The sequence below is a fragment of the Triticum urartu genome, chromosome 4, assembly GCF_003073215.2.
Source record: "Triticum urartu cultivar G1812 chromosome 4, Tu2.1, whole genome shotgun sequence".
NCBI lineage: Eukaryota > Viridiplantae > Streptophyta > Magnoliopsida > Poales > Poaceae > Triticum > Triticum urartu.
The window spans coordinates 600,349,325-600,361,989 of NC_053025.1; the positions used below are offsets into that span (position 1 = coordinate 600,349,325).

Here is a 12,665-nt window from a genome sequence, read left to right on the forward strand (position 1 = left end):
AATTGTTTGGTTACATTCATTGAGAGAGAATTTTTCAAACAAGCGAAAGATGAGGATGTCATCAACCTCTTCCAAAAAGGGGATCGTAAAGTTATATTGTAATTTCTTTGGTTGTTTGTAATCTTCATCAAATGTATGGTCATTGAGTCATTGATGTTGCCATCTTACTGTACATTTATCGTTCTATTATATTGCTTTGGCAAATTTACTCAGTACTAACAAATTCCTGGCTCCAAGGCTGCTGCGCTTGCGCCATAGGTCGCCGATGAAGCTTCTCCCTGTAGGTCCGGATCCTAACAGAAACCATCGGATCCTAACGAAACCAACCCAGCACCGGGGCTCACGCCGTCGTCGTGACGCTTCCGCCTATTAAAGGTGACCGCCGCCGCCGCCGCGTACAGCCCACTCCACTACGACAGGAAAGAAACGCAAGGGAAATGTCAACCAGCACGTTTGCAACCTCGGCCCGCGCGCTCCAGCACATCATTTCAACAGCCGGTGCCTCCCGCAGAGCGGCCACGAGCCCTAGCCGTCCGTCGTCTCTACGCTTCGCCGGCCGAGGAGGCGCGCCGCTGCAGGTCCCGAGCCTCCTTATTAGGTCATCCCGCTGCAAGCCGGACGTCTCAGCGGCGGTCGTCTACAGGGTGAAGCTGGTGACCCCGGGAGGGCGGGAATACGAGCTGGAGGCGCCGGACGACGCCTACATCCTCGACACGGCCGAGAGCGCCGGCATGGAGCTGCCGTGCGCGTGCCGCGCCGGGGCGTGCTACAAATGCGCCGGCAAGGTCGAGGCCGGCACGGTCCACCGGGCGGACGGGTCGCTCCTCCACGGCAGGCTGCAGGAGGAAGGCTACGTGCTCATCTGCGTGTCGTGCCCCAGGTCCGACTGCGTCATCCATACCCACAAGGAGGATGACCTTTGGTGAGAACCTCTGGCGATACTTGATTGCTGGGGCTTCCACATGACAGCCTCTGGCGATCGATTGTCAGCTCGATGCATGTTGGCATGTTGGTGCTTGAACCAGCAAAAATAATAAAAAGCTTTGCTGGGTGGCTTCCTCGCGAAGAAGGATAAAAGGCTGTGTTGTCTAGCTTCGTCGATCTTTGGTTAATAATATTGAAAAACAGCAAAGGCGTCGCGTTGTAGACGATGAACACATATGCAATGCAGGAAATGCAGTATAGATATGAAAGACACGTATGCAGGGATGAAGCCTTGTTGATCTACTATTCAATCTCACATGAATACATTTTTTCGGAAAATACCGTAAGAGTTTACCCCGTCATGTACATGCAGACGGTAAAAAGAAACAAGTATGGTATACGAAACAATTGCAGGGGTTTTATGGGGTCATTTTAACTTGGGATTGTGATTGGTTCAAGGGTGAGCGAGGGGCCCCACCCACCTGAAAATGGGTGTGGGGTGGGGGGGGGGGGGGGGGGGGGGGGGGGGGGGGGGGGGGGATATGGAGAGAATTAGATTAGAGGAAGGGGTCCGTGAACATCCTGTAACTGATCCGTGCGTTTAGGAATTTCGTTGTAGCAGCGCCTAGTCTCCCCCGAAAGCTGTTACGTAAATCTACATAACTAGCGGGGTAGGCTAGGCTCAATACATATTTTATTTTGTCTTCAGGATGTTACAAAGGTCGATGCATACTATTTTACTTTTAATTATATTGTCTTGAAGTTATGTTCTTTCTGCAATGAAGTGTCATTTAACAATATATCCATAATATATGTCTTGTGGAAACATGATTGCATTTTTATACAAATCTTCCGATGATTGTATAGGGATTTTTGGCAAGGCCAGGGATAAAAATTGATGTTATTCGAGTTTGTGATCTATCTTGTGAAAGCATTCACTTTCATATTGATCTTTAACTTCCTTCCTCCACTCCTCCTCATCGAGAAATGTCTATCTCTCCAACGATATATATTAGTTATGAATCATCTCATAAGATATCAAATCCAAATATTAATGGTCACATATGATCCTAGTAATCTATTCATCCACTCGCCTCTTGACATGATGGAATATTTTTTTTTACAAATTACCCTTCGTCAAGCATTTGATTTCCTTCTGTTGGTTGGTGTATAAAATTTGAACGTGGCCATCGGATATGGCCTCACTTGGTACACACTTTTTTCATCTTTTGAAAATACATGTAATTGATATATTAATCTGAATGACAGAATTTTGCCTTCGCGGACAGCTGAAATCTTTTCGACAGAAAGAGAGAAAAAATATAGGAGGTTGAAGGCCAGCTATATACACATAAAGCTGGCCAACAATTTTCCAAAGTAAGAAAAAGGCATATATACAGGTTCGAAAAAAAATTGAGACAGTGGAAAGTGAAAAATAGTATAGAGTTAGAGACCATTTATATAATCATATATTGGGAGTAATTTTCAGAAGTAAAGAGAGTCATATTTGTAGATTTCAGAATATTTTAAAATATGTATCATGTGTACCTGTACCTGAGTAATTTCATCATTTTTAAATATATTTATTTCTAAACTACAAAATAAAAATAATGTGGATCTATGATAGTAAATAGTACGTGCATTCTATAGATACATTTTGCCCTTTTAGCTTATAGATAGATAAACATGTTTTTTTTATTACGCAAAAAAGACTGTTGTTTTTTGTTTTTTTAAGTAGGCTCATAAAGCCGTCTGGACCCATATTTTTAATTTTAGCTGTACATTAGTTAATTAATGTGCTAGCTTGTCATTAGTACTACACGCTAGCATGCACCAACTGTTTTTATTTTTATTTTATGGCCTCTGGGTCTCTTATTAATTGAATCGGTAATGGGTGTAAGAAGCGTGCCATCGGCGATCAGGGTTAAGCAGCATGGGCGTGCACTGTAAGCATCACTGTAGTGTCGTTGATCCATCGGGCTTGTACTGGATGTGTTGTTTTCGTGCTTCTAATTTGCTGGGTATCATGGTGTTGTTGCGTGCGCTTGAGCTCTTGATAGTTTGACTTGCTTGTGGATGTTTGGTTGGAGGTGTCTTTCGATGAGCTCACATGTGTGTTGAGCTTAGCCGCTATGGATGCATCCATGTGCTGATGATCTTTGATTACATCGCAGCCCTTAGCAAGCTCAAGCTCCATACTGTAGAATAAATTGAAAATAGTCAGCTCAAATATTTTCTTATTTTTTTAGGACATTAGTGAAATCAAAAGCAAATAAATGAAAGCTAACCAATTAGAAAAATAGGAAAACGCTCAAAAAGAATCTCCCTGGTTGCTGAAGACACTACTAATCCAGAGGCCACCTTCTTGACCTCTTGAATGCTTATCAATCTATCTCTCGAAACAGCACACTACTATCTAGAGTTCAGCCATCAGACCACAACGTAAATTCTGCTTCCCAGGATAGGGAATACACGTACATATCCTACTGTATCATGATGCGGTGAGAGTAAATTGAAATACAGATCGTTGGTGGTAGTGAATCTCTTGAATAAATCATGTAGCACCTATATATCTTCTTAATTAGGTACCTCAACATGCATGTCATACAAATCGTGATTTTCCTGGCATGAGGAAGTAGTGGAATCAGGCAGGTTGTGCCAATGGCGGCGTGGCTTGAGCAACTACATGTCCAGAAGAAGACCCACATGTAGACCACTTGTAGTATCGCTTCCTAAGGCCTAAACTCTGACTCGTAGTGGCCGACCGCCGGCGCGTTATAGGTTGTCATCTTGTCGATTGGTGTAGCGACATGAAGCACCCATGAGGCAGGCGTTGGTGCTGTTACTTTTAGCAAGCTGGAAGTCGATCCTGAGTACGTCGGACATCTAGACAGCACTGTTCCGTTCCGTTTCCTTTCCTTCTTATAATGGTGAGCCGGGCATCCGATCACCGACTCGTCATCCCTTCAGTCCGCTGGATGTGATGGTTGCGTCTTCGATGTGTTATTGCGGATGCGTTGGTATCATGCCTTTGGATCCATCAGACGCTCGAGTATCACAGTTGTGTGCTGGCTGGCATCTTGCATGCCGGTCACCAAATACTTTACTGCGTCCGGACCTTGAGGTAGGCTCAAGGCACGTTCTGTGTTTGTTAGCTTCAAGTGGCGTTAGATCGCTGTCGTCTCCTCGAGCTAGCTTCGTCGGCATGATATCGCCGTCGTCGCCTCAAGCTCATCTTAGGCTTTATGTTGGGCCGAGGTCCGATTACGCTGCCATCTCAAATCCATAGGATGGCCGTTGTGGTGCCAGAACGATGAACCATGGACATCTGCTGTGATAACTGCTGCATCTGCCGTGGGGTTTCTGATGAGTACCTAATAGGAAGATGTATTATGTGTCAGGTGTCCTATATAGGAGGAGGCAGGACTTTGCATTGCATACTCCTGTAGGCCGACGTGATCGATTATGGCTGGTAGCGATTATTCGTACAGAGTTTTCCTTTCAGCGTTCGGTCATGGGCATCTCTACGTGGTCTATGTCCGTTTCTTCTATGCTTTAATCTTAATTAAGTTGGAAAGGTTATGTCTAAATCTGAGCCGTTCTTTTTTATTGCTTGATGCTAGATAAATCAGAGCCGTTTAATGTTTGTTGTTTTATAATAATATACTGTAATAGATAGGCTTTGACTTTGCCTATGCACGTATACGCTGCAGCGTGTCTTTTTTTTCCACGGCTTACTCCTTCCAAATTAATTTTTTATTCCTTTTCATCAATGTGAACTGCTCCGTCTAGATCTCCTGCCCATCACGTCATGCTTCGGTTGGAAAATATAGCTATTTCTATTTGACACGTCTAATTGTTTGTACGTAACCATATTTACGTGTATGCTAAAAAAACCATATTTACGTGTAACGTTTACATCTTTAAATCTCAGCCCTTAATATATAATATTAGCGGTCAAGATAATTTAATCTGTGTGGAAAAATGTAATAACCTGTTTGTCTCTTGTTTAAATTAAATAATAGATAGATTTGCTAAAACGCTAATCAAACCGCCCTCCCTGATTTTTTGGGTGGGCCCGTGCACCTAACTAATGATGAATTAAAAACTGACAAATCATCAATTACGTAAAGTACATAAGAATACCTACATAGGTGTACCATTACTCAGTCACTCCCCCTTCTCTCGTTTTTAGGGTTGCTTTTGCCTGGAGGTACCGAGTTGTGGCTTGATGTCTACTACACAACCTTCTTCTTGTAGACGTTATTGGGCCTCCAAGTGCAGAGGTTTGTAGGACAGTAGCAAATTTCCCTCAAGTGGATGACCTAAGGTTTATCAATCCGTAGGAGGCGTAGGATGAAGATGGTCTCTCTCAAGCAACCCTGCAACCAAATAACAAAGAGTCTATTGTGTCCCCAACACACCCAATACAATGGTAAATTGTATAGGTGCACTAGTTCGGCGAAGAGATGGTGATACAATTGGTATATGGATGGTAGATAAAGGTATTTGTAATCTGAAATTATAAAAACAGCAAGGTAACAAGTGATAAAAGTGAGCGTAAACGGTATTGCAATGCGTGGAAACAAGGCCTAGGGTTCATACTTTCACTAGTGTAAGTTCCCTCAACAATATTAACATAATTGGATCACATAACTGTTGGGGAACGTAGTAATTTCAAAAAAAATTCCTACGCACACGCAAGATCATGGTGATGCATAGCAACGAGAGGGGAGAGTGTGATCTACGTACCCTTGTAGACCAACAGCGGAAGCATTAGCACAACGCGATTGATGTAGTCGTACGTCTTCACGGCCCGACCGATCAAGCACCGAAACTACGGCACCTCCGAGTTCTAGCACACGTTCAGCTCGATGACGATCCCCGGACTCCGATCCAGCAAAGTGTCGGGGAAGAGTTCCGTCAGCACGACGGCGTGGTGACGATCTTGATGTACTACCGTCGCAGGGCTTCGCCTAAGCACCGCTACAATATTATCGAGGATTATGGTGGAAGGGGGCACCGCACACGGCTAAGAATATGATCACGTGGATCAACTTGTGTGTCTAGGGGTGCCCCCTGCCCCCGTATATAAAGGAGCAGGGGAAGGTGCGGCCGGCCAGGAGGAGGGTGCGCTAGGAGGGGGGAAGGAAGTGGGGAGGGAGAAGGAAAGGGGGGCGCCGTCCCCCCACTCCTAGTCCAATTCGGACCAGGGGGAGGAGGCGCGCGGCCCACCCTGGCTGCCCCTCTCTCTCTCCACTAAGGCCCATATGGCCCATTACTTCTCCCGGTAGGGTTCCGGTAACCCTCCGGCTCTCCCTTTTCTCCAAAATCACCTGGAACACTTCCGGTGTCCGAATATAGCCGTCTAATATATCAATCTTTATGTCTCGACCATTTCGAGACTCCTCGTTATGTCCGTGATCACATCCGGGACTCCGAACTAATTTCGGTACATCAAAACTGATAAACTCATAATATAACTGTCATCGAAACCTTAAGCGTGCGGACCCTACGGGTTCGAGAACAATGTAGACATGACCGAGACACGTCTCCGGTCAATAACCAATAGCGGAACCTGGATGCTCATATTGGCTCCCACATATTCTATGAAGATCTTTATCGGTCAGACCGCATAACAACATGCGTTGTTCCCTTTGTCATCGGTATGTTACTTGCCCGAGATTCGATCGTCGGTATCCAATACATAGTTCAATCTCGTTACCGGCAAGTCTCTTTACTCGTTCTGTAATACATCATCCCGCAACTAACTCATTAGTTGCAATGCTTGCAAGGCTTAAGTGATATGCATTACCGAGAGGGCCCAGAGATACCTCTCCAACAATCGGAGTGACAAATCCTAATCTCGAAATACGCCAACCCAACATGTACCTTTGGAGACACCTGTAGAGCTCCTTTACAATCACCCAGTTACGTTGTGATGTTTGGTAGCACACAAAGTGTTCCTCTGGCAAACGGGAGTTGCATAATCTCATAGTCATAGGAACATGTATAAGTCATGAAGAAAGCAATAGCAACATACTAAACGATCGGGTGCTAAGCTAATGGAATGGGTCATGTCAATCAGATCATTCAACTAATGATGTGATCCTGTTAATCAAATGACAACTCTTTGTCTATGGTTAGGAAACATAACCATCTTTGATTAACAAGCTAGTCTAGTAGAGGCATACTAGTGACACTCTGTTTGTCTATGTATTTACACATGTATTATGTTTCCGGTTAATACAATTCTAGCATGAATAATAAACTTTTATCATGATATAAGGAAATAAATAATAACTTTATTATTGCCTCTAGGGCATATTTCCTTCAGTCTCCCACTTGCACTAGAGTCAATAATCTAGATTACACAGTAATGATTCTAACACCCATGGAGCTTTGGTGCTGATCATGTTTTGCTCGTGGAAGAGGCTTAGTCAACGGGTCTGCTATATTCAGATCCGTATGTATCTTGCAAATCTCTATGTCTCCCACCTGGACTAGATCCCGGATGGAATTGAAGCGTCTCTTGATGTGCTTGGTTCTCTTGTGAAATCTGGATTCCTTTGCCAAGGCAATTGCACCAGTATTGTCACAAAAGATTTTCATTGGACCCGATGCACTTGGTATGACACCTAGATCGGATATGAACTCCTTCATCCAGACTCCTTCATTTGCTGCTTCTGAAGCAGCTATGTATTCCGCTTCACACGTAGATCCCGCCACAACGCTTTGTTTAGAACTGCACCAACTGACAGCTCCACCGTTTAATGTAAACACGTATCCGGTTTGCGATTTAGAATCGTCCGGATCAGTGTCAAAGCTTGCATCAACGTAACCGTTTACGATGAGCTCTTTGTCACCTCCATATACGAGAAACATATCCTTAGTCCTTTTCAGGTACTTCAGGATGTTCTTGACTGCTGTCCAGTGATCCACTCCTGGATTACTTTGGTACCTCCCTGCTAGACTTATAGCAAGGCACACATCAGGTCTGGTACACAGCATTGCATACATGATAGAGCCTATGGCTGAAGCATAGGGAACATCTTTCATCTTCTCTCTATCTTCTGCAGTGGTCGGGCATTGAGTCCGACTCAACTTCACACCTTGTAACACAGGCAAGAACCCTTTCTTTGCTTGATCCATTTTGAACTTTTTCAAAATCTTGTCAAGGTATGTGCTTTGTGAAAGTCCAATTAAACGTCTTGATCTATCTCTATAGATCTTTATGCCTAATACGTAAGCAGCTTCACCGAGGTCTTTCATTGAAAAACTTTTATTCAAGTATCCCTTTATGCTATCCAGAAATTCTATATCATTTCCGATCAGTAATATGTCATCCACATATAATATCAGAAATGCTACAGAGCTCCCACTCACTTTCTTGTAAATACAGGCTTCTCCAAAAGTCTGTATAAAACCAAATGCTTTGATCACACTATCAAAGCGTTTATTCCAACTCCGAGAGGCTTGCACCAGTCCATAAATGGATCGCTGGAGCTTGCACACTTTGTTAGCTCCCTTTGGATCGACAAAACCCTCCGGTTGCATCATATACAACTCTTCTTCCAGAAATCCATTCAGGAATGCAGTTTTGACATCCATCTGCCAAATTTCATAATCATAAAATGCGGCAATTGCTAACTTGATTCGGACAGACTTAAGCATCGCTACGGGTGAGAAGGTCTCATCGTAGTCAATCCCTTGAACTTGCCGAAACCCTTTTGCGACAAGTCGAGCTTTGTAGATAGTAATATTACCGTCGGCGTCAGTCTTCTTCTTGAAGATCCATTTATTCTCAATTGCTTGCCGATCATTGGGCAAGTCAACCAAAGTCCACACTTTGTTCTCATACATGGATCCCATCTCAGATTTCATGGCTTCAAGCCATTTTGCGGAATCTGGGCTCACCATCGCTTCTTCATAGTTCGTAGGTTCATCACGATCTAGTAGCATGACTTCCAGAACAGGATTACCGTACCATTCTGGTGCGGATCTTACTCTGGTTGATCTACGAGGTTCAGTAGTATCTTGTTCTGAAGTTTCATGATCATTATCATTAGCTTCCTCACTAATTGGTGTAGGTGTCACAGAAACTGGTTTCTGTGATGTACTACTTTTCAATAAGGGAGCAGGTACAGTTACCTCGTCAAGTTCTACTTTCCTCCCACTCACTTCTTTCGAGAGAAACTCCTTCTCTAGAAAGTTTCCGAACTTAGCAACAAAAGTCTTGCCTTCGGATCTGTGATAGAAGGTGTATCCAATAGTCTCCTTTGGATATCCTATGAAGACACATTTCTCCGATTTGGGTTCGAGCTTATCAGGTTGAAGTTTTTTCGCATAAGCATCGCAGCCCCAAACTTTCAGAAACGACAACTTTGGTTTCTTGCCAAACCATAGTTCATATGGCGTCGTCTCAACGGATTTTGATGGTGCCCTAGTTAACGTGAATGCGGCTGTCTCTAGAGCATATCCCCAAAACGATAGCGGTAAATCAGTAAGAGACATCATAGATCGCACCATATCTAGTAAAGTACGATTACGACGTTCGGACACACCATTACGCTGTGGTGTTCCGGGTGGCGTGAGTTGCGAAACTATTCCACATTGTTTTAAATGTACACCAAACTCGTAACTCAAATATTCTCCTCCACGATCAGATCGTAAGAATTTTATTTTGTTGTTATGATGATTTTCAACTTCACTCTGAAATTCTTTGAACTTTTCAAATGTTTCAGGCTTATGTTTCATTAAGTAGATATACCCATATCTGTTTAAGTCATCTGTGAAGGTGAGAAAATAACGATATCCGCCACGAGCCTCAACATTCATCGGACCACATACATCTGTATGTATGATTTCCAATAAATCTGTTGCTCTCTCCGTAGTACCGGAGAACGGTGTTTTTGTCATCTTACCCATAAGGCACGGTTCGCAAGTACCAAGTGATTCATAATCAAGTGGTTCCAAAAGCCCATCAGTATGGAGTTTCTTCATGCGCTTTATACCGATATGACCCAAACGGCAGTGCCACAAATAAGTTGCACTATCATTATCAACTCTACATCTTTTGGTTTCAACATTATGAATATGTGTGTTACTACTATCGAGATTCAAATAAGAATAGACCACTCTTCAAGGGTGCATGACCATAAAAGATATTACTCATATAAATAGAACAACCATTATTCTCTGATTTAAATGAATAAGCGTCTCGCATCAAACAAGATCCAGATATAATGTTCATGCTTAACGCTGGCACCAAATAACAATTATTTAGGTCTAATATTAATCCCGAAGGTAGATGTAGAGGTAGCGTGCCGACTGCAATCACATCGACTTTGGAACCGCGCATCATCACCTCGTCCTTAGCCAATCTTCACTTAATCCGTAGTCCCTGTTTCGAGTTGCAAATATTAGCAATAGAACCAGTATCAAATACCCAGGTGCTACTGCGAGCATTTAGTAAGGTACACATCAATAACATGTATATCACATATACCTTTGTTCACCTTGCCATCCTTCTTATCCGCCAAATACTTGGGGCAGTTCCGCTTCAAGTGACCAGTCTGCTTGCAGTAGAAGCACTCAATTTCAGGCTTAGGTCCAAATTTGGGTTTCTTCTCTTGAGTAGCAACTTGCTTGCTGTTCTTTTGAAGTTCCCCTTCTTCTTCCCTTTGCCCTTTTTCTTGAAACTAGTGGTCTTGTTGACCATCAATACTTGATGCTCCTTCTTGATTTCTACCTCCGCAGCTTTCAGCATTGCGAAGAGCTCGGGAATAGTCTTATTCATCCCTTGCATATTATAGTTCATCACGAAGCTCTTGTAGCTTGGTGGCAGTGATTGGAGAATTCTGTCAATGACGCAATCATCTGGAAGATTAACTCCCAATTGAATCAAGTGATTATTATACCCCAGATATTTTGAGTATATGCTCACTGACAGAACTGTTCTCCTCCATCTTGCAGCTATAGAACTTATTGGAGACTTCATATCTCTCAATCCGGGCATTTGCTTGAAATATTAACTTCAACTCTTGGAACATCTCATATGCTCCATGACGTTCAAAACGTTGTTGAAGTCCCGATTCTAAGCCGTAAAGCATGGCACACTGAACTATCGAGTAGTCATCAGCTTTGCTCTGCCAGACGTTCATAACATCTGGTGTTGCTCCAGCAGCAGGCCTGGCACCCATCGGTGCTTCCAGGACGTAATTCTTCTGTGCAGCAATGAGGATAATCCTCAAGTTACGGACCCAGTCCGTGTAATTGCTACCATCATCTTTCAACTTTGCTTTCTCAAGGAACGCATTAAAATTCAACGGAACAACAGCACGGGCCATTTATCTACAATCATACATAAACAAGCAAGATACTATCGGGTACTAAGTTCATGATAAATTTAGGTTCAATTAATCATATTACTTAAAGAACTCCCACTTAGATAGATATCCCTCTAATCCTCTAAGTGATTACGTGATCCAAATCAACTAAACCATGCCCGATCATCACGTGAGATGGAGTAGTTTCATTGGTGAACATCACTATGTTGATCATATCTACTATATGATTCACGCTCGACCTTTCGGTCTCCGTGTTCCGAGGCCATATCTGTATATTCTTGGCTCGTCAAGTATAACCTGAGTATTCCGCGTGTGCAACTGTTTTGCACCCGTTGTATTTGAACGTAGAGCCTATCACACCCGATCATCACGTGGTGTCTCAGCACGAAGAACTTTTGCAACGGTGCATACTCAGGGAGAACACTTCTTGATAATTTAGTGAGAGATCATCTTATAATGCTATCGTCAATCAAAGCAAGATAAGATGCATAAAAGATAAACATCACATGCAATCAATATAAGTGATATGATATGGTCATCATCATCTTGTGCTTGTGATCTTCATCTTCGAAGCACCGTCGTGATCACCATCGTCACCGGCGCGACACCTTGATCTCCATCGTAGCATCGTTGTCGTCTCGCCAATCTTATGCTTCCACGACTATCGCTACCGCTTAGTGATAAAGTAAAGCATTACAGCGCGATAGCATTGCATACAATAAAGCGACAACCATATGGCTCCTGCCAGTTGCCGATAACTCGGTTACAAAACATGATCATCTCATACAATAAAATTTAGCATCATGTCTTGACCATATCACATCACAACATGCCCTGCAAAAACAAGTTAGATGTCCTCTACTTTGTTGTTGCAAGTTTTACGTGGCTGCTACGGGCTTAAGCAAGAACCAATCTTACCTACGCATCAAAACCACAACGATAGTTTGTCAAGTTGGTGTTGTTTTAACCTTCGCAAGGACCGGGCGTAGCCACACTCGGTTCAACTAAAGTTGGAGAAACTGTCACCCGCTAGCCACCTTTGTGCAAAGCATGTCGGGAGAACCGGTCTCGCGTAAGCGTACGCGTAATGTCGGTCCGGGCCGCTTCGTCCAACAATACCGCCGAACCAAAGTATGACATGCTGGTAAGCAGTATGACTTATATCGCCCACAACTCACTTGTGTTCTACTCGTGCATATAACATCAACACATAAAACCTGGGCTCTGATACCACTGTTGGGGAACGTAGTAATTTCAAAAAAAATTCCTACGCACACGCAAGATCATGGTGATGCATAGCAACGAGAGGGGAGAGTGTGATCTACGTACCCTTGTAGACCAACAGCGGAAGCGTTAGCACAACACGGTTGATGTAGTCGTACGTCATCACGG

The 12,665-nt window shown here is 43.5% G+C and overlaps 1 protein-coding gene across 1 annotated transcript; it reads left to right on the forward strand.

Annotated features, from left to right (window-relative positions):
- The first annotated feature begins 437 nt into the window (after positions 1 to 437).
- On the forward strand, positions 438 to 926 carry LOC125554349 (ferredoxin, root R-B1-like). Its single transcript, XM_048717923.1, has one exon. The coding sequence runs from the start codon at positions 438 to 440 to the stop codon at positions 924 to 926; it is 489 nt and encodes a 162-aa protein (XP_048573880.1).
- The last annotated feature ends 11,739 nt before the right edge of the window (positions 927 to 12,665 follow it).

What these genes read in the sequence shown, in the direction of transcription:
- LOC125554349 (XM_048717923.1), top strand. Translation starts at nt 438, where the DNA reads ATGTCAACCAGCACGTTTGCAACCTCGGCCCGCGCGCTCCAGCACATC.